Genomic DNA, 23,021 nt, shown 5'->3' with positions numbered 1-23,021 from the left:
AGAATTGATTTTCTTCTAAAACGTTTTTGGTGTAAAGAGGATAGGTAGAACCACCCAACAGGAAGATACAATGCCTTATATACATATTACCTGTATCGTTGATCATCCCTGAGGTGTCTCCATCTTAGGTGTGGGTGTGGTTTTTGAATTATTTAATTTAATATTTATTTTAAGAAGAGGCTAATTTTGCCAAAGACATGACAGTTGATCTTCAGAAATGGTTTGATGCCCATAACTTGGGAAACTAGCTTGGAATAAAGTGTATTCTTGGACAGAGATCACGGCCTTCTTCAAAATAAATGTTCTGGGATAAGCCTTACTCTGCACAGAGATGACCCAGGATGACTGCAGGCCGCACTCTCCCTGGAGACTTAGTCTTGCCTATTTAGTGGTGGATTGAAGCATTTTGCCTAAAAAATCTAGATACTGTTTATTTTGTAAGATAGCCAATACAAGGCAATATTGATAACTGTAAATCAATTTTATGCCTTGTGCTTCTATCTTTAAAGCTCAATTTTATAAACCTGAATGTTAGGCATGGTCATAAAAAGCAAATGCAAAAGGGAAAACTTATAAAACATAAATAATCTGCAGTATTTTCTAGTATTGGCTGATATACTGAATTATTTTTAACATTAACTGTATCTGATAGGTATAGTAGCAATTAAATTCATAGAAAAGAGATTTAATTGGCAATCCTTCCAAATCTAGACATGAGCAACTACTGAAATTTTCTTGACATGTGTTTGATTTTCATTTTCCTTAAAATGTGTTACTTTGCTGAAACCATATTCAAAGTCTAGGTCAACTGATCCCCCCTGCAAGATACACTTGAAGGTTAAGTAACTATAGATCTCAGCTAATCCTGTGTAATCTGCTGTTACTAAATGGCTGTTTGCATTCCTGGCACACCAGTTTCTGAATGCTTAGGATTTGGCTTTTACCTCTGAAAACAGAGATGCTTCTCTTAGCATGTCTGTGCCTTGTGCTTAGCTTTTTGGAAGGAGTGAGCTGTGAGTGTCCTTCACAGTGCGCCTGCAGTTATCAAGGCAGAAATGATGGCACGGGATCAAGGTATGCTCCTCCCCTTGCTACTGGGTGTTTTAGTGATTCTGAGAAAAAGGACTCCAACAAGGCAGTCTTGTTTTGAAAGCAAACTGTTGATTAGAAATCAGAGAAGTTTAATTTGATTGCCTCCTCCATTGTTTTTATTTGAGTAGTTTAGCTCTTGAAAGCCCTTTAAATTAAGACTGTCAAATACATTCTGTGTTACAAAAATATTCATTGTACTTGTATATTCACAAAATGTCCTTTCAGGAAGTCAAAGCACTGAAATGTGTGTGGCCAGCTCAGCCTGATGATAGAAAGCACAAGGGATCAGGGCCCCAGAAGGTGCTTGACATGCCCACATGATTTCTTTCTGTGTGTTCAATTTCATTTTGAGGGTTATTCATGCCAACTGGATAGACCTTAGGAAGTAAGAAGGAATATCACAAGAGTGAAGTTACAGAGGTTCATAATTAGAATATTTCATTTTAAGATATTGGCGTTTACAAAGAAACAAGCTTTGAAAGATACAGACTGACTCCATCTGTTGCAGAAATTGTGGGACCTCACAGAAGTTATTTCACCTCTAGGTTGCTTTACCATCTACCTGTGAACTGAAAATAATTACATTCTTTTACTATATGAGTCTTTTGAGATAGAAGTTACAAGTAAAATGAAACTCATGTTAGCTAAACATGGTGAATGTTGATTTTTTTTTTGAGAGGTTATTTAATAACAAAATCCTGTTTTTTTATGACTTGGTTAAAGTGAACAGTGAGCCTCTTAAAGTAATTTGTTAAAAGAATTTCCCAACTTATGTTTTACAACTTTAAACAAATAACAATAATTAAAGCATATTTTTGAGTAATTTGTCTTGTTACTATATAATCTTTACTTAACCAACTGTTGGTATCTCTGAGATATTCAGTAGGTGGTTTAAGACAAAGTGAATGTAAAAATTAAAGACCTGCTGGGCAAAAGAAATGTAGCTGCTAATGACTCAGGTCAGGGTACTTTTGAGAACATAATCACAGAAATGTTTCCTTTCTCCATCCTGAACCCACTGTTGACAGATTTTATAAAAATTATAGTGTATTATGCTTGGCAAGAACTCTAGAAATAATCTTGTTCTACCACCATGATTTTATGAGCAAAGAAATGAAAACCAGACTAAATGACTTGTCTAAGGTCATGGCTTTGGGTTGATGCAGTGACAGGTGATATATATGCAAGCTGTCCAGGTTGTTTTCTCCCGTAGCACAATGGAATACTGACTTAATGAGTAGGAACTGGATCATTCTGGTATAAACTACCTCTGAAATTTGTGTTAAGGAATAGAGATGAAGAATCAGAGGTGTCCTAGAAAATCCCAATGATTCCATAGGGTTTCTTTTAAAGTTATGGAAAGGAGATGAAGCTCCAGTACACGGCAGAGTTAGGCTACTCACCACCTCTCCTTACATTAGAGGTTGACTTTAAAAATTCACCGATTTAATGTGATGTGTTTTACTGAATGGCTGTGTATCGTTATTGCTACCTGTATAATGTAGCATAATTTAGATCATGTGTTACAAAATTGTTATTGTTTATTTTCAGCAATCCAGTGAGGAGTTTATAAGAGGTCTTTTTCAAGTTAAAGTGAATCTAAGTTCTCTGATTCTTCATGCTTGACTCCCACATATAGGTCAGGCTTGTTTTTCTAAGCCTGTTTTACACGTGCCACTAAACAAGATCACAATATGACTTGTTCAAAGTCACTAAGTTAGTGAGTAGGAAGGGAATAATCTCATTTCTGGTTTATTCCTTGAGCTGAAAGCAATGCACAGGTTGTATATTAAAATAGAGCACAACTTCAAGCATTTTGTATGAACACTTGCATTTCTTTCCTCCCTCCCTCCCTCCTTTCCTCCTTTTCTCTTTTCTCTATTTCTTTTTACTCTCTCCTTCCTCCCTCCCTTCCTCCCTCCTCCTTCCCTCTCTCTCTTTTCTTTTCTTTCCGTCTTTCTGGAGATCTGGTCTTTCTTTCCTACTCCTTCCACCCTTCCTTCCTTTTAAAAATTAATTTCCTCTTAGAAAGGATCAATTTATAGTACCAGTAGGGTATTCTTTTAAAATGAGCCATTTCCTACAGCAATTATGTGCGTGCACTTTGGAGTTGGGCAGGTGTGGCAGGAAAGGGGACTGTGTAGCCCACCAGCTACGTGACCTTGGGAAGTTACCTTCTCCATGATGGTAGGCCTCAGTTGTTTTATCTTTAAAAATTAGATTGATAACAAAAGTAGTAGACATCCATTGAGTGCCTTTTATGTGCCAGGAATGTGTAAAACTTAACATCCATTTCGAACATTCATCCTGCCAGTGCTGGATGGGCAAGTGAGGGTGAGGGACTGGTGAGGTGGCTTTTCATGGCCGCAAAGGAGGTGGCAGAGCTTAGGCTTGAACCAAGGTCAGCCTGATCCCAGAGCTACTGCCTTTACCTGTTAGTAGTATCTGCCTCCCATGGCTGTTGTGGTTAAATAAAGAGTGGATGTGAGGTGCACTGTGCAGGCCCGACTCACAGAGAGCTCCCTCAGTATTAGGGTGAACCACGTGAGATTGCTGATCTTTCATCATTTTTAACTACAAAAATGGCCATTTTGTATGGCTCAACCTAGAGGAAGATGATGACAATGATGAATTATTCAACCAGGCTGAACAGATATTTTATGAAAACCAGTAGGAAACACAGAACTGATGCATGTTTCAAATAAGTATGTTTTCAAATACATGTTTCAAATAAGTATGTTTTCAAATGCATCTCAGAAAGCAGGTTCCCTTGCATTGCCCTTATTGTGACACCAGGTTGGTGCTGTGTAATGACCTGGATATGAATGAGGTCCCTACAAACTTCCCTGTGGACACCGAGAAGCTTCGCATAGAGAAGACGGTCATCCGCAGACTCCCCGCCGAGGCCTTCTACTACCTGGTGGAGCTCCGGTACCTCTGGGTGACTTACAACTTCGTGGCCAGCCTTGATGCCAGCAGCTTTTACAACCTGAAGCAGCTGCATGAGTTGCGCTTGGGGGGGAATGCTCTGGCTGCTTTCCCTTGGGCATCTCTGCTCGACTTGCCCCATCTGAGAACCTTGGATTTGCACAATAACAGAATAACCAGTGTGCCAGCTGAGGCAGTCAAGTACCTGAAGAATCTTGCCTACTTGGATTTGTCAAGCAACAGACTAACCACACTGCCACCAGATTTTCTGGAGAGCTGGTCGCATCTGCTGACAACTCTGTCTGGAAGCCTGGACCTTTCACCACGAAGAATTATTCTTGGTAAGCTCACAAGCCTCCGGACGTCTCAGGTCCAGATAACTTGCTTTGCATACCTTCAGTTGTCCAGCCTTTTCAAATATATTGCATTTGAATTCTTACTCTATACTTGTTGTTTTAATAGAATACAACTTTATCAGTAGACCTAGGCCAATTTACCCATCCAGCCTGTGTGAGGTATAATGGCTCTGTGAGTGTGCACATGTGTGTGTGTGATGGAGGAGTAGTGGAATGAGGGGAGTTGGCTTCATAAACCGAGAGATTAATTAATGCTGCTCTCAGAGCCTGTGGCTGAGTGACAAAATTCACCAACATGCCCATTCAAATGAGCACACCACTGCTCCGTACTCTCCCCCAGTCAACCTTCTGCTCTCTTGTCTTTTCAACCCTTCACCCTGTTCTTCAGGAGTGGGAGGGGCTTTGGCATCTTTATGAGATGGCAGTGATTTAATTAGTTAGGGAGAAGAGCCCCCACATTTTCTTAATCTAAAAAGAAATGATGAAGATACCAGTTACTTTGTGAGCCCCAAATGGTTCTCCTATTGGATTTGATCTCTCAGTTTAACTGTGATTACTTTTGCATATTTGTTCTTGATTTTGTTTAGGTTTTGTGGGGGGAGGGTTGTGAATATTTGTCTTAGGTTCTTAAAGTATAAACTCCTTCCAGTTAAGCCCTCTCTCTTCCTTTTTTGCATCTTCCCACAGTGTCTCTGCACAGCCCCCTGCCCGTAGTGAATGCCCAGTAAATGCGGTTGTCCAACTGAAATCAGTGAACTTAGGCCCTTCTCAGGGGGGTTACCTGTGGACAGTGCGGTCTTTCACAGTTGTGTATGAGACTCAGTCAGTTGATTTTCTAAAAATTTGTTCACCCAATAAGGCTGTGTTGTCAGTTCACAAGGTATATCCATCAAGACTGCAGAAGAGGTTAAATGTCTCAAAAGGATGAAAGAAGCTGCTGGTTGTTTGGCCAGTGAAATGACTTATCAGCCTTTCGGAGCAAGAGGCAACTAGATGCTAAATTTGTGCCAGGAGTCCCTACTGACCAATAGCACATGCTCAAATATTTGCTAGAGTAAAGTGTAAATGAAAGATAAATCTGGGATTTTTTGATAAAAAGGAAAAGGCTGTGACAGTGCTCACATGCTTTTAGCATTGCTTTTGTTGAAACGTATATACATTTTGGTGTTTATGAAACCATAACTATGAGTAATAAGCACCAGAAAGAAAGAGGAAAAATCATAAGCTTTTCTTATATAGCTATTTCTCATTTTGCCCACTGCTTGTCTAGTACTTCAAACATTTTTATTAGAGAATAAAAGAAGTAGTGTAGGATGGGTTAGAGGAAAAAACATTAGTTCAATTACAATAGTTATGGAGTCCTTAATATATATACTGTGATAGGTACAGGGTAAAACTATGCTATAGAATATATTTATTTTATTTGAGCAACTAATGTGAATAACTACAAATTGCCTTAATTTAAGCCTTGAAATTGTATTTGTCTTCCTATTTTTCTAGGTTTCTTTGGAAGCAATTCTTGGTTCTAAAAGAATTACGCAATGGCGATAATAGCTCTCTAATTTTTAGTTACTAATATTACTATGAAGAAGTAATATATAGGACATTAATTTCTTTTGCTTTTCAGTAAAATGTAGATGAGAACTTAGGGATCATGGCAATAATAGCTCTCTAATTTAGGTACTAATATTACTATGAAGAAGTAATATATAGGACATTAATTTTTTTTGCTTTTCAGTAAAATGTAGATGAGAACTTAGGGATCAAATGAAAAATGGTTATAAAATTTCATTGTCCATGGAGATAAATAGCTTAATCCATGTTTTAATATTCCAGTTATTTAAAAGCAGATTCTTTAAAGGCAGTAACATGAAAATACTTCTGATGTAACATCACATTTAAACAGTAGAGTGTGTTTATGTACATAAAGTACAATCATAACTTTTAAAATGTGCAAAGAAAAAGACTGAAAAAACAGACTGGCTTGTTGATTGTCCTCTTTGGTGGTGAGACATCTTTTCACTTTCCTATATTTTCAAAATGTTCTGCAATGATCACGCATTATTTCTGTGATAATGATAATAATTATGATAATAAATAACAAAAGATATTGTGGAACACATCCAGCTATGTGTGGCAGCTGACCTTAGCAAAACCATGCCTGCTGTGTAACAAAAGGAGAAAGTGCTCCCCTGTCAGAAGAGGACTAGTTCATGTGTGTACATCACATACAGAAAACTCGGTTCTCTCACTGGGAGAATGGAGATGAGAGGATTTATTATACCTTGCTTTTAGGACTGCAAGGGGAATATAATGAGATATTTTATGTGACAGTCCTTTAGAATATGAGGCAGACAGTCTCTGAGGTTATGATTTTAGATCAACAATAATCCTTTGTAGGCATTACTGAGAAGGCAGTGTCTTATAAAGAGAGAGCTCCCCACTTTGATGCTTTTCATTATTTGAATTATATTTAAGTCTTCCAATTTCATCACTAAAATGTGATGAGAACCAGTTCTCAGTGTTTAACTGTAGCAATTTTATCTTTCCAGGTACTCTGTAGAATTTACTTTTGCACATGGTAGTGGAGTACATCATGCTTTTATATAATTGTTATTGTCCTGTGTTTATTATCATTAGCAGTTGGAGGTTCTATTTAAAACAATAATAGTATTAGGTAATATTGATGGTGTGCTTACTCAGGGCCAAGCCTAGTTCTTATGCTTTACAGATAGAACTTCCAGTCTTGTGTTAACCCTAGGATAAATACCATTTCATCCCCACTGCATAGATGAAGAAAGGAGGCACAGGAGAAGCCACTTGCCTACACTCACTCATCACAGAGAGGTGGAGCTGGGGTACAAGAGCAGGCCAGTTGGCTCCAGAGCCCACACTTGTCCCCACTCCTTTGCAATGCAAGGTATGGTATGTAATGATACCATGGTTATTCTCCTCATATATGCACTGTTTTTCTGATTTCTTTAAGTCATGTATTTATTTAATAAAAAAATTTGGGGAGAAGCTTTTCCATTACTCCATCTTCTACATGAGTAAAAATATCAATTTAATAAACTTGTCCTTTAATATATCCATAAAAACATAAACTTGTATCCTGCAAGTAAACGTTTAAGTTAACTATGAAACTAGACATGGTTTTTGATTTGTGATACAGATAAATTTCCATGGCCTCTTTCTCAAGAATAAGCAAATATTTACACAGGTGGACTCTGCAAGTCCGACACTATTTATCTTGGAAGAAAAAGCCTGCAGTAGGAGAGGGTGTACAATGCTCTTTTCGGGTACTTTTTCCTGGTATTCAAATTTGTTCAAATATAAACATGGGCTCTTCTCCTATTAAGAATGGAGTCAGCCTGTGGGGCAAGTGGTAGCTCGAGTACTCCCACAAAGTTTTCTAAAATGTCATTAATTTAATTCAACAAACCCTCTTCAATTCCTGTCAGTGTGCCTGTTCTTTGTAGCCACAGAGTAGAGAGATCTACATGGTTAAGGTTTACTCTGTGCCAGGTGCTCTTCCGAGGACTCCGTGGCAGGATCTCAGCCTTTAGAACAACTCCTTGAGTTGGGTCTGTAATTATCATCACTCTCTTTTTACAGCTGGTAAAGAGGCAGAGTCAAGCTCCAAATTTACAGCCATCTCCGAAGATATCATTCTTTAATTTTTTAAAACTTTTTAAAATTCAGATGTAATTTGCACACAGTGGATCTTATGAGTATAATTTGCTAAATGACAATTAATGTATACCCCTATGAAACCCACACCCTCATCAAGATACAGAATATGTTTAACATCCAGGGAAGTTCCCCTGTGTTCCTTCTCAGTCAACCTTCTCCCATTCCAGACAACCACTATTTTTATTTCTATCACCATAGGTTTTGTCTGCCCTAGAATTTCGTGTAAATGGACTAATATAAGATGCACTTTTGTGCCTGGCTTCTTTCTCTCTGCATAATGTTTCTGAGATTCATTCAAGTCATTGCATGTATTGGTGCTTCCTTATTGTTGAGTCACATTCAGTTTTATGAATGCACTGATTGTTCATTCTCTCTCCAGTTGTTGGACATGTGGGCTCTCTCCAGTTTTTAGCTATTATGAATTAAGCTGCTATTAACATTCTTGTGCAAGGCCTTTTGTAGCAATGTTTTCATTTCTCTTGGATAAATTCCTAGGATTGAAATTGTCAGGCCATAGGATGGCTATATATAACCTTTTACTGACTCCCAATTTTCCAAAGAGGTGTACTGGTTTAGCATTCCTATGAGCACTGTGTGACAGTCCACTTGCTCCATATCCTCACCAACACTTGATGTTGTCAGTGTTTTTCATTTCAGCCATTCTTAGGGGTGGGCGGGTCAAGGATCAATATCACATTGTGACTTGAATTTACAATCCCCTGATGACAAATGGTGTTGACCATGTTTTCATTTGCTTATTGGCCATTGGCATTTTCCTTTATAATTTTTAAATGTTGCTTATCTTTTATTATTGCATAGAAGTCTTTTGTCAGTTATATGTATTATGAATATTTTCTCCAAGTCTGTGGCTTGTCTGTTCATTTCCTCATGGTGTCTTTGATAAGAAAGTTTTACATTTTAATGACATCTGATTTATCAGTTTTTTCTTTTAAGTTAGTGCTGTGTTCCCATCTAAGAAATATTTGCCTACCTGCAGGTCACAGAGATATTCTTTCTTTTTTTATAGTTGTAACTCTTATATTCAGTTTTTAGCTTTATATTCTTAGATTTTATACTTAAGACTGTGATCCATCTTAAAATAGTTTTTGAGTATATTGTGAGGTAGGGGTTGACGTTTATTAGTTTCCAGGCAACTGTCCAATTGTTCCAGCACCATTTGTTGAAAAGAATCTCCTTTCCCCCTTGAACTGTTCAACACCACTGCATCGGCAAAGCTGACTAAGGTGTGGTCTTTGCCCTTGGGTTACAGTCTGCAGAATAACTTCTGTACAGGAATTTATTGCTGCTCTTTCACAAAAATAGCACATTTAATCCAACCACTGTGGTGCATTGAAAACACAACCCTCTTAGGAAAGGGATAAGGCAAAGTTCATTTGCCCCCGTTCATGAACAATTATAGAAAATAAATTAATTAATACAAATGACCATGTCGGTGGTTAGTGTGTTTCCTGGAAGGAATGCAGTACAAGTAACAGTTTAACTTCAGAGAGTTCTTGTACCTTTAACCCTAGATGAAAAAACATGTGATGAATGCGTTCAGCACTCAGATTGCTACTATGATTAAGGTTTTAAAAGTTGTATCTGTGATCTTAGATGGTTCAAAGCTGAAATAAACAAACATTTTATTTTTGAGAAATTTCAAGATATTTTTCTGGCTTATAGAACTTTTAGCCATAAACAGTTGGATTAATTTTTTTTTTAATTTGTTTCATTGTTAACACATTTTTTTAAGTTTCAAAATATGAATGAAACTGTTAATGTTATAGTTCTTGGATCTTTCCCTATATAGACATTTGTGCTCCAGACATTGTTTGACTCTTGTTATTTGTAGATAACAGCACTTATAACTGCCACACATAGCTCTAGATGTTTTTAGGTAATGACAAAATGAGTTAAGGTAAAAGAAATATCAGATTAGGAGGCTAAAACATCTGGGACCTAGAATCTCAGCTACTTGTAAAGTCAAGGTAGTAATCTGCTTGTATTTCAGTGTCCTCTGGTGTGAAACTGGAATGTTCATACTAGCTTCTTGGGGTCAGTATAGGACATGTACATGGTGGTTGAGAATGAGAACTTTAAGATCAGGATACCAAGGGTCAAATCCTGACTCCATCCACTTGTGACCTTGGGCAGATCCCTTAATTTCCCTAAGCGTTGATTTCCTCCTCTTTAAAATGAGGATGATGCTAGTATTATCCACCTCATGCTTTTGTCAGGATGGAGGTAGACAAATCTTCTAGCATCCTGAGTCTGTTGGGAGACAATTTTCCATGGTCCCTCACGTTTCTGCACGTCTTGCAAGCACAGGTAGGCACTGACTGCCTTTTGTTCTGAACTATCTTCTCAAGGATGTTTGTACAGAGAACTGCTTTGGAAGGCAGAGGTATACCTCCCTCCAGGGCAAAGAGTAGGCATGATACTGCTGAGTGTAATAATGCTAACATCTCCCCCCAGAGCTGTGGGTAATAAACTCTCCTTTGTTTCTGACCAGGAGTCGTATGTCTTCTCCCAACATCTATAAACTGTGGCAAACTGGGATGAGTTGGTCACCCTAAAGCAGGGTAAAACTCAGACCCTTTATAATTCTTGACAAGTGCAGTATTTGCCACAAAAGAAGCAATAAATATTACTTGTGTTGTTATTTTATAAAGAAAAAAATCTGGCATAACAAGTATTTTGAAAGTATAAAGTATTCTATACATTACTACGTGACAGAATGAATTTGATGTTTGTTGGCAGGTTGGACAGAAGTCAAATCACTATTGGAAAATTGGTCATAGATTCATAGGATTAAATATAAGAGGGAGAATTTCAAAGTAATTCACCAATGGAAAAAAAATTTCTAAGATAGCAGATTAAAAACAAACTTTAACCAATGCTGGCAGAAAAATATGAACCAATCATGAGGTATTATTATAATAAAAATAGGCATACAGATATCTAGAATTTATGAATCAACAGTTAAGTCTTCCACCCGTGGTTAGAATTTTTGAAAATTGTACTCTGTCTTTTCTCTTTATGAATCAATGTATAATCCACCCCATTAGTAAAAAGCCACAACCACAAGTCTTTCTGAGATAAATCCTTTTCATCCTTGGAACTCTACGTGAGGCTGCACTGGAACACCACCCTTAAGATCCTCAGGAAGACTTTTGTCCGACTGGCTCTGAAGCACCATCTTAGATCCTTCTGTGATCTTAGCAAATAATTTTATAGCCCCACCCATGCTGGGTTTGATTTTCACTCTGAAGCCCTTTCTTAATTCTAGAACTTTGGAGAGGCTGGAAGTAAAAAACTGTTTTATTATTGAGTCCAACAGGTTCTGGCTCCTCTAAATTTCACAGGTCTTCCTGTAGCTGCCGTCTCTCCTTCACGTTTTACTATGAGCAGCAAGGAGATGCCAGGCAGCAGTTTCCACTTGTGGTGTTGAAATTGCCTCAGCTAGAATATTGATTCCACTGAGTATGTTAACCACGGTTGACGGTGTTGCTAATCTTTCTGCTGCTGCATATAACCAGGGTCCCCTTTCTTCTAGTTCCCAGCAACATTTTCCTAATGTTCCTGTAAGATCTCACTGACAGCTCCCTTGAAGGCCATAACACCGTGGCTAGCAGTTCTGGAGGCGGAGGCAGATCCTAAAGGCACTTGCAACTGGTGGCTGTCGGCTGACTGTGCTCCTCATCGCTGATACTCTCTTGAAGGAGATGTGAGCTGGGCACCTCCGTGGCTACCCTATGACATTTGTGCCAAACCGTATCTTAGCCTTTACCAGTCTGTTTGCTCTTGTCTCCTGGCATTACCTGCATGTCAGCTTATGTTATCGCTACACAGAACTTGTACTACTTCAATATGTCTTCAGATCACATAAATCCATGACATAGTACAGGCTGAGTTAGGTGCCCCTCAACACCCTATAATACTTATGATAATACAAGTACTTTCCTAGCACCCTAGAAATGTCTTTGTTATTGTGTATGTGGCATTCTGTGGTACTTAGTTTCAGATCTTGGCTCTGACAGTGACCAGCTATGTGACATTCATCGAATCATTTGGTTTCTATGTATATTGGCTTCTTCCTCTTTTATGAGACTGAGCACTTCCTATTGCACTAAGAAGGCACTCGTTCTTTCTCTTTTAAATGGGTATAATGGTAGTCTCCTCCTCACAGGATTGTCAGGATTAAATGAGATAATAAGGGTAAGTGCTTAGAACAGAGCCTTGCACAGAGTAAATGCTCAGTAACTGTTAGCTATGGTCATGGGTGATCTGACCTGGCAGAATACGTTCGTCCAGGTAGCTGGTTTACTGACAGAGAGGTGACTCCATCTCATCCCTAAAAGCTCTTCTGTTTCTAGGGATACAGTGTGGACCATTCCCCAAGAGGTTGTGATGTATACTGAAGTCATCAGAATAACTTTCCTCAACCTTTTTCTTCCTTCTGGTTTAGGTCTGCAGGACAACCCTTGGTTCTGTGACTGTCACATTTCTAAAATGATCGAGCTGTCAAAAGTTGCTGACCATACTGTAGTGCTTCTTGACCCCCTGATGATTTGTCGTGAACCTGAGCACCTGACTGGGATTTCGTTTCAGCGCGCTGAGCTGGAGCAGTGCCAGAAGCCGTCAGTGATGGCCTCAGCCACACAGATCACCTCTGCTCTGGGCAGTAACGTTCTGCTGAGGTGTGATGCCACTGGCTACCCAACCCCACAGCTTGCGTGGAGCAGATCTGATGGCTCACCTGTTAATTATACAGGTATTTTCTTAATTCAGGCCTATGAAACAGGAGTTTTCAAAGTCTGAATTTAATCTCTTGTTTTTGTGTGATTTGAAATTGACTGGTTAGTTCTAATAAAATATGGCAAGATTGTTGAGTGAAAGGAATTTGAAAGGCTCACTTTATTGGCTGATATTTCCTCATAGATGAAATCTGACAATCTAATTTTTTCTTAGCTAGAGAACAAACGGTCCAGTGGATGCATGACTGTAGATAAGATGTCTTGCTTCATCATCTTGCATATAGCTCACTGTAAAACATATAATCAGTACAACTTTTTAAAAAGGGATTTTCATAGTTTCTCATTTTTGAATGACTATATAAATAATAAATTACAAAAGAAAAACTATATGCAAATGTAGTCTGAAGCAAAAGTATGATTTTTAGAAATGCTGGGTATATAGACATTTCAGATACTCAAATGACCAAGTCAGTGCTTTGGCCTTAGTTTTCAATAGTGATATTGTGATGATTAAATCAATGTATTTTTAAAACTCTAAAATTAAATTTAAGCTAAAGTTGAAATAATGAACACTAATAGAATAAAAATAAGTTGAGGCTTAATATTCCTACAAATAATAGATAGTAAACAGCCCATAGCTTAAGGTAGTTAAATTTTGGGCTACTGGGCTACTACTCAGTGCATTATTATTCTTCAGAAAGCTTCATAAATAAAGACAGAATGGAAATATGTTAGAGTTTCATGTTTAGGAAAGTAAAATTCCAATTTTGAAAAAGTTATTTATTTTTTACAAATAAAAGAATTCATGTTTTACAATTTGATCTAAATGAAATATAAAATGAATGATAGAGAATGCAAATTATGGTGCCCTCATACCAGCTAGCCTTCTGGCTATGTAGATAGATGGCATTTAATTGAAATGAAAAATATTTTGGGAAATGTTCAAGGTCTTGTGATAAACATTATAGAATCACAGTGAGGTAAAATTGGAAGGGATCTTTGAGATCACTTTGTCTTATCCCCTCATTTAAAAAATACAGAAACAGATGCCTAAAGACACTAATTGACTTACCTGAAATCACATATTTTAGTGGACAAAAGTTACTAAAACTAAGTCTCTTAATTTGCAGCTTGTGTCTTTTTAAACTGCTATTTCCCATACATATCTCATGGTACCTGGCGTGTCCTAGACCCTCATGTAAACAATTTACTGAACTACCATCCACCATCAGAAACGAAGTCTGCCATTTTCCCCTTGGCTTATGTGAAAAGGACACGTGTAGATCCAGAAGGTTGCTTCCTTTGCAGTGGGCACATTGCTTGAGTTTTTGCCTGTTTCTTACTTAACAGAGCATATTTTTTTCTTCCAGTAATTCAAGAATCTCCAAGGGAAGGTGTCAGATGGTCCATAATAAGCTTGACAGGCATTTCTTACAAGGATGCTGGGGATTACAAATGTAAGGCCAGAAACCTGGCGGGGATGTCAGAAGCTGTGGTTGCTGTGGCAGTGGTTGGTATCGTCACGGCCACCATATCATCAGATACTTCCGCAAGGAGACCCAGAGATCCTCCTGAGCCAGTGGTCCAGCCGGGATCTAGAAGGTCAACATCTGCACCTCATTCATTGTCATCCCCTTGGCTTTCTTCCTCCTCTTTTTCTCCCCCTGCTTCTTCCAATGTTTTTTCCACTTCCACTTTGTCTCCCCCCTCTACTGCTTCCTTCTCTTTATCCCCTTTCTTCTCCGTTGTTTCTTCCACCACAATTCTAAGCACCAGAATTTCAACCAGCACCCCAGTGGCCAGCCGGCAGTCATTTCAGCTCCACCCAGATGGAAAAAGAAATGTAAAGGTGGAGATGGGTGGAAGCAAGCTTCTGCCAGCTAGTGCAAGTAAAAAAGGAGAGTTGGCATTATTGGATCAAGCAATGCCAAGGGAGACAAATACCACAGTAAAGAATCTCAGGGTCATCAGCAAGGCTGAAGACAGAGTGACTCTGATGTGGAACACCGTCAATGCCACGCATGGCTCTGAAGTGACGGTGCTGTATTCCAAGCATGGTGAGAAGGACCTGTTGCTGCTGAGTGCAGACTCCAGCAAGAACCAAGTAACCATAGAAGGCTTGGAGCCCGGTGGGCAATACATAGCATGTGTCTGTCCAAAAGGAGGGCCTCCCCAGAATGACCAGTGTGTCACCTTTTCCACTGACAGAATTGAAGATGAAGGTGCCCCCCAAGGGTCTTTCCTTGTGGTGGCGAGTGGTGCTGCCTGTGTGCTGGTCTTGCCATTGATCTTTTTCTTGTTGTACAAAGTTTGCAAGCTGCAGTGTAAGTCGGAGTCCTTCTGGGAAGACGATTTGGCAGAAGAGACTTATATCCAATTTGAGACCCTGTCCCCAACGTCTCAAAGTGTAGGAGAACTTTGGACGCAAAGGCACAGAGATGATTCAGAAAGATTGCTGCTTTATTCTAGGTCAAGTGTGGAGTCTCAGAGGGCTTTTAAAAGTAAAGGTTCCAAACCAGAGTATTACTGCTAAGGTTTTATAGCTCAGGCACATGTGGACGCCACAAAATTAAGGACCTGAGTGAGTGTGTGGCTTGACCCTCTCTTTGGATGACTTTGGGACAGATTTTCACAGTCTGTATGAAAATCACAAATAGAGTGCTTTTAATTGTTTAAAAAATATCATAAAGCGTCTGAACTGAAAAGATAATCTTGATCTTTGTCATGTAGAAAATTTCCATAGAAATAATGTTTAGGGTCCCAGGTTTAGTAAATTTTTAGGGTAATGTTTTAGTTCCTAAAAATAAATTCATAGGAAAATAGTTGTAAAAAAGTGAAGTTTGAATTTACACATGTAACTTTTGGGCAGTGAAGAAAGATTAGCATGACCAGCTAAGCCTTGATGATCATTCACATTCAAAGTGCTTTATGCCTTTACTGTGGACATAGCTTGTGGATGAGAGGGGGATAGTACAGAGGTTTGTGCTCACTAAAAGGCTAAATCCAACCCAATGGAGGGGACAGGCTCCAGCTCTAGTACAATATCGTCTAGTTGTATTCCTATTGCAGGCAAGAAAAAAAAATTATCTTGTCATTAGAAATATAGGTATTAGTAAAAATAAATTTTAAAAGGGCATAAACAGTAAGGCCATTTTCAAAAATAGTAACAGTTGCATTCCAATACATCTGCTAAAAGGACTGTATGGATCTTTTTATTTTTTAAGTGATCATTTTAAAACAATCACTTTAACATTTTGATGTTTACTCTTTTTTTCTCCCTCATTCCTTCCCCTACACCTTCCTTCATTGTTTTTTTTTTTTCTCTTCGGCTTTGTCAGAAGATATTCGTAGCCAACAGACCACAGCTAAGCTATTTGTCCTTTGCCATGTTATATTTTGATTTCTTGGAGAAAGGGAAGAACTTTGAAAGTTGTTTTTAGTTCCAAAAGGGATGTTTTAGTATTTTGAAAGAGTGGTTTCAACTGATTCACTTGGTCGAAGTTTCTAGGTTAAAAAACATCAGGGAAATTGAATTGGACTGGGTCACATGACTGGATAGGATAGGAAAGGGGTTTAGTTTTTTATTTTCAATAACTTTTTCATCATGTTTCTGAAGGATTATAGTCCTTTAACAGTAAAGACTTTGCAGTACAGAACAGATTTATTAAACACGTGTCAGGAGTCCTGAAATATTCTGAGAAATTACTATATTTTGCATAAGAAACAGATGGCTTTAATGCAACACATTGTGGAAACTGTAATACAAGCAACTGTAGAATGAAAAATTGTTCATTCCAAATGCTCTTAATTAAAAAGAAAAAAGGAAAACTTACCTGGCAAGGGAGATACCATGATTGCGAAGATGGTTCTCCCAGGGCGAGGCTCACCCAGTGCACTCTGGATCTGCTGACCCCTGAGATTTCCCCAAAGGTGGGAAACTCTACTGAATAATTTATGGTGGGGGTGGGGGGGGTGCTGCATTCATGCTTTCTCCTGTAAACAACAGAAGAAAAGAAAAAGAAAAAGGGAATTCTAGTTTAGCTATAATCTGCATTCTAGAAGACCAGCATGGATGGATAGCTTGCCTCACACTCCCCAGTTTCTCCTTCTTGTATAATTTCCTTCCATGTCTAGCCTGTTGGTGGTGCTTTCATCACTGAATGCAGTGTCCAGTGATCTAACAGCATTTAGTTCAGTTTTCATTGTTAGGATTTGTTAGAAAAATGCCTTTGGCAGACAATTTTGTGTTTAGCTTCAAGTTATGTTAGATTACCTTATTTTAGATTAAAAGACTGCTAAAGCTTACATTTCTTATTCTAAAGACATTATGGAGTTTCATTGCCGTATTTCAAAGGCTCATATAAACAGGCTGCCAAACTGCTGTCACATTAGAAACAATATGACTGGGGGAGAATGTTAACAGGCTTCTGAGCCAAATGCACCCAAATTGTCCAAAGGCAGGTTGTTTGTCAAGAAAGGAGACCTGGACCATCCTGATGGGATAAATTGCTGACTATCCTCACAATCAACACCAAGTGAGGCCTGGACCTACTTTGGACCAACGAGGAAAAGCTAGGTGCTGGTATGGGAGAGAGAAAGCACCTTTGTCATCATCCACCTGGTCTTGGCACATGAGGCAAGTTGCAAAGTAATTTGTTACTCATAGTGAAAGAACCAAAATTGTAAATCATTTACTTTAAAAAATGCATACATTTTGGTGTAGTCAAGGTTATCCTGATGACATCATTGCTCTTTTGGCCTTACAAGTATGCTTTCTGGAGTAGGAGAGACAGTTCAATGTTACAGCAAGCAGCATAGAATTCTGCATGACCAACAGCCTGTTTATCAATGTCAGCATGAGCAATGTGGAGAGCAATCATAACTGTCACATAGCCAATGTATGTGTCAATTGAATATGATCATGTTTTATTTTCAGACAAAGTGTGTTGGAGAGTTGTAAAATGGGGTACACTGTGAGGGCGTGCCATGTGTGAGACTATCAGTGATGTGCTATGACATAAAAAATGTTGAAAAATCCAGCTAACAGTTTATGATCACCAGAAAAGTGATGCCCTGGATTTTGGAGTCAGACAAATGCCCTGGGCTTTGGGAAAACTTTTACAAAAAGTTCAAAGAAGAAAAACACTTTTGCCCCATGGACTTGAGTCTCAAAAAGGGCAATGATTAACAAAAGGGAGATTTTTATAAGCCCTCAAAGTTCTAGCTGAATAATTGTTAAGTATCAGATAAAATGGGAGACTGCTCAGGAAAATTGAATGGCTGTCTACTAATCTGAAATTTCAAATGTTATGTATAAAAGATACAAAGAAAGGAGACTAACCATTGGTGAAGATAGAAATGTAGCAAATCTGTGATAAAAGCATCATAAATTAAAGACCCCAGTAGACTGAGGATCCAAAAAAATGGTGAAGTTGACCAGAAGGAAATGTAAGGCTTGTTTTTTTTTTGTCCAAAAAACAAGAAAATAATAAGTCTATTGCTTAAAGATGATAACAGAAAGTATATCAGAGAAGTAGCAGAATCATTCAATACTTTTTCTCCCTTCTCTTTTCTAGATGGGTTTTTTAACTGAATAAGGAGAAGAAACTATGAAAGTGAGAATTTTGACCCAAGGTAGATGAGGGATTAATAACTCCAGGATATTTAAAATGAGGCCCCATGAATTATGTGCCAGAGTGATAGCAGAATTTTCAGCCATAATCTCAGAGCTACTGTTCAGTAGTCTTGAAAAGTCATGGCAAATAGGAGAGATACCACAGACCACCGGTGGGCAATTTTCATCTTTATTTTTGAAGAGAGATAAAGGGTGGACCCTGGAAAGTATAAACAATTTGATAAATGTTTGCAGAATTGACAACGGATTGTTAAAAGGCTTGTTTTTGAGCATGCAGAAATGTGTGTTATGGTCATTAACAACAAATGTCAACTAAGGAGAAGCTTTGATAAATTGATACTTTGTTTTAATGATACTAGGCAAACAGGTCAAAGGACTGCTTGAAAATCAAATAGCAGCTTGCTGTTGTTATTTGTCTTGACATGATGGAATAATATGAGTTACCTTTGCTCAAGAATGTCTAGTAATGGCTTTAAATAACATGAGAAAGTGTCTAGTAGGGTGCCTGTACCCTATTCTATTTAGCATTTTTGTAAACAACTGGACATAGACGTCTCAACTCTACAGAGGACATGAAAATAGACAGGGTATCTTATATCAGTGCTTCTCAAACCTTTCCATGGAATATTCCTAACAGAAGGGGAAAGTGAGTATATACATTTGGAGAAACCAGAAGAGTTGTCTCAAGTGGTTGCCAGAAGAGAGACATTTCTCTAAATTATTTTGTCTTAATTAAAACCATTTGAATTTCCACTCTAAACCATATTTTTTTAAAAAAGGATTCTCCCTCTAATCAGTCTCATTTTTTAAGGCAATATCAGCATTTCTGTGCCTTTGAATAGCTTGGCACATATTCCCCCAGAGGTGATCTGCTTATCTTCACCCAAGTCAATGATAAAAACCTCAGATAGAATAGGATAAAGGACAGAGACCTGCGGCTCTCTATTGGAAACTATTTCATGTTGCCTCAAGCTGCCAATAAATGCATGTATATGATAGGTGAAGAAACCAGATCTTGAAAATTATCTTAATAAGATGGCATATTACCAGAATTAAGTTTAATAGAGATAAATATAAAATTTTGGATTAGCACAAATATGGGTTTTGTAGTGAAAAAACATCTGTGATTTTAGTTGATTACAGTTATGCTATGAACCAACGGAGTTATATAATTGCTAAAAATGTTACCATTAACTTACTTTAATATGAACAGTAGTTAGATCAAGAAAGGTAAGAGTCCCTCTGTAATCTGCATTAATAAACCATTTCTATGGGAGCAGGTTTAATTTTGGGTGCCAAATTTAAATAGAGATCTTGATAAATTACAGAGCATCCATAGGAAGGCAACTAAGATCACCAAGCAACTAGAAACTTTATTATGGATGGGGAACCTGGAGCACAGCTATGGGGACATGAGTCCAGCTTACTGCAGCCCATGGCACTAACTGTTGCCCTAGAACACCATGCTCAGGAGCCTCTGCTTACCTTGGTAAAATGGGGACTACTGCGTTCTACAGGTAGAACTTTCAGTTAGCTGCCCAGGGCTTGGGAAACTGCATTTTGACACTTGACCCAGGGGAACTATGCAGGTGACATAAACACTTTGAGGAATACTGTTCTATCAGTGGATGTAGAAGCAATATTGGAATTATAAAGAAGGAGAATGGTTCCACATTAAAGAAAACTACAGCTTTTTGGGGGGCAACAACCAGAGTTGGAAAACAGTGGAGTAAGCCATACTGCAATAATATTACTTATGAAATTCCTGGATATTTCATGAGTCAAGGATGATGCAGAAGGGACACTGAAGGATATTGTAGACTAAAAGCCTGCTGATCAATTGTTTGGATTATAGCAGAAAGAAAGAAAAATTAATGAAACATTCATTGGTTTCAGTGGAAAAAGAATGTTACTTGTACTGATAAGTAACCTCTTTGTTTAATTAATAATGAAATTGATTTTGTATACAAACACCCGACTCTTGATTTGTTTAAATAGTGAAAATAATTAGACTATATTCCTGGTTCATATGTTTGTGTTGTCTCCTATTTATGCAATTAATTTCAACCATGTGGCTGGATGAAAGAGTTATTGTATTTTTCTCCTCTCCAGCATAGGGTATAACACTGATGATTCAGTCCTTAATTATTCAGGAAAAAAAGCCCCAGTGTTTATGTATTATTTTGGTACAGTTTGTAAGCTCAGATAAGTCCCTGCAGAGAAAGAAGCAGCAACTTTCCTATCAATGACATTATTTTAATACATCATTTATCAGCGAACTAGCTGTTTTTTTGTTTTTATTTATTTTCTGTTAAGGCATCATTGATATACAATCTTATGAAGGTTTCACATGAGCGACAGTGTGGTTACTACATTTACCCATATTATGAAGTCTCCGCCAGACACCCCATTTCAGTGACTGTCCATCAGCATATTAAGATGCTATAGAGTCCCTACTTGTCTTCTTTGTGCTATACTGCCTTACCCACGAGCCCCCTACATTATGTGTGAGTACTAGCTTTTTTTAGCTTTGAAATTCCCCAAATGTTTAACATTGTGACATGGTAAGGAATTAAATTCTTGGAGTAATTGCATAGATTTCCTTTGATGCTGAGTTCCTTATCATACTTTCTGTGATACCTAGGTAGAAGTACAGATGAATTTGGAGAGAAAACATCTCAAAAACCAAGATAACAGGTCTGGAGAATAATGGTGTCCATCTGAATCCTTGTATCTCCACACATTCTTCAAAAACAAAACACACTCGCTCCAAGACTATTAGTTAAACAACAATAAAAATGCAGTTAAAGCCACACATGACCCATGTTTTTAGCAGTAGGAGGAGATAGAGAATACTATGAACCATAAATTGCCTGTAAAGGAAATAAACATCAAATTCCAATGAAGGTCCTGCCACTGCCACAAGCCTGTGGGTATGGAAGCAAGACAAAAAAGACTTAAGAGACTGCAAGAAAGAGGAAAGCTGGATGTCTATGAGAAACAAAGGCAATACCACACCAGAGGCTGAAAGGCAACCAAGTCCAAGTATACCAGCCTCACATCTGAACCTTGGTAGTTCATAGTATGAGCTACTGGAAAGGGCATAAAAGTGAGTGGCGGCGGAGGAGCCAACATGGTGGTATGAGTAGAGCAGTGGAAATCTCCTCCCAAAACCATATATATATTTGAAAATACAACAAATACAACTTCTTAAAAGAGAGACCAGAAGATACAGTGCAACAGCCAGACTACATCTACATCTGTGAGAACTCAGCACCTCACGAAGGGAGTAAGATACAAGCCACAGCCCAGTGGGACCCGAGCACCTCCCCACCCCAGCTCCCTGGTGGGAGGAAAGGAGTCAGAGCAGGTAAGGAGTGAAAGCCCAGGACTGCTAAATACCCAGCCCTAGTCATCCGCACCGAGAGTGTAGACACACAGTGCATGGTGTGCTGGATATTAGGGAAACAGAATAGTAAAATCTGCAAGCAGGTCCCCACAGCCGGCACCCCTGGGACAAAAGAAAAGTGAGTGCTTTTTGAAAGTCTTAAAGGGACAGGGGCCTCACAGCTGGACAGAAGTGTCCCAGCACACTCAGCCCAGCAGCTGGGAATCCCGGGGAAATTCAGGCACTCCAGCCCCTGGGAGGCAGCACAGCTCTGAAGCCCCTCATGGTGATAAACAGCCTCCCATCCATTCCCCCTCTAGTGCATCCCTGCCAAAGCAGGGAAGCAGCTTGAGAGCAGCGGTGCCCACAGCAACTTCCCAGAGCCTCCTCTGCAGCAGCCTGGGCCAGACTCAGAGGTCCTGCCAGAGCCCACAGGCAGAGGAAGCTGGTACAGGGTGCCAAGGGGCACCGTTCTCACAGGAGAGCACACCCAGCATGCCTATCCCTCCCCGCAGGGCTCTGAACTGCCCTGAAAGCTGCCCCACCTGCGGTGGCTCAGGAAATAAAACCAGAACCTGCTCCGAGGAGGGCAAGGTGACCAGCAAGCAGGAAGAGACTTGTAGGCCAGCTAACACATGGGCCAACTACCCACCACTACCTCTATAGTCATGAAAAGGCAGAAGAATCTGATCCAGTCCAGAATCACCCAGACAACCCCTGAGACAGGGCCTTCAGGGGATAGATTTAACCATTCTTCCTGAAAAAGAATTCAAAATAAAGGTCATAACCATGCTGATAGTTGTGCAGAGAAATATGCAAGAGCTAAAGGACCAAGTTAGGAGGGAGAATACAGAAATAAAACAATCTCTGGAAGGACTTAAGAGCAGACCAGATGAGGTGCAAGAGGCCAATAAGGGAATAAAAATCAGAGAACAGGAACACAAAGAAGCTGAGGCAGAGAGAGATAAAAGGATCTCCAGGAATGAAAGAATACTAAGAGAACTGTGTGACCAATCCAAACGGAACAATATTCGTATTATAGGGGTACCAGAAGAAGAAGCGAGAGGAAAAGGGATAGAAAGTGTATTTAAAGAAATAATTGCTGAAAACATCCCCAAATTTGGGGGAGGAAATAGTCTCTCAGACCATGGAACCCACAGAACTCCCAACAT

The 23,021-nt window shown here is 38.9% G+C and overlaps 1 protein-coding gene and 1 non-coding gene across 2 annotated transcripts; both read left to right on the top strand.

Moving 5' to 3' along the window:
* On the top strand, positions 1-21,763 carry LRIT3 (leucine rich repeat, Ig-like and transmembrane domains 3). The gene is made up of 4 exons (XM_017677807.3): positions 1-1,074; positions 3,889-4,361; positions 12,538-12,843; positions 14,197-21,763. The coding sequence occupies exons 1-4, from the start codon at positions 923-925 to the stop codon at positions 15,357-15,359; spliced, it is 2,094 nt and encodes a 697-aa protein (XP_017533296.3). The 5' UTR covers positions 1-922; the 3' UTR covers positions 15,360-21,763.
* On the top strand, positions 16,652-16,822 carry LOC118968876 (U1 spliceosomal RNA). The gene has a single exon (XR_005056719.2). It is a non-coding gene; the product is annotated as a U1 spliceosomal RNA (small nuclear RNA).
* Positions 21,764-23,021: the final 1,258 nt, after the last annotated feature.

Source organism: Manis javanica, chromosome 5 (assembly GCF_040802235.1).
Source record: "Manis javanica isolate MJ-LG chromosome 5, MJ_LKY, whole genome shotgun sequence".
Classification (NCBI taxonomy): domain Eukaryota; kingdom Metazoa; phylum Chordata; class Mammalia; order Pholidota; family Manidae; genus Manis; species Manis javanica.
This window is presented reverse-complemented; position numbering and strand designations above follow the sequence as displayed.

Excerpts from the sequence above, each read along its gene's own strand:
- LRIT3 (XM_017677807.3), top strand. The coding sequence starts at position 923 with ATGCTTAGGATTTGGCTTTTACCTCTGAAAACAGAGATGCTTCTCTTA. Across the intron at positions 4,362-12,537 it reads ACCACGAAGAATTATTCTTG|GTCTGCAGGACAACCCTTGG; the intron begins GTAAGCTCACAA and ends CTTCTGGTTTAG. Across the intron at positions 12,844-14,196 it reads CTCACCTGTTAATTATACAG|TAATTCAAGAATCTCCAAGG; the intron begins GTATTTTCTTAA and ends TTTTTCTTCCAG.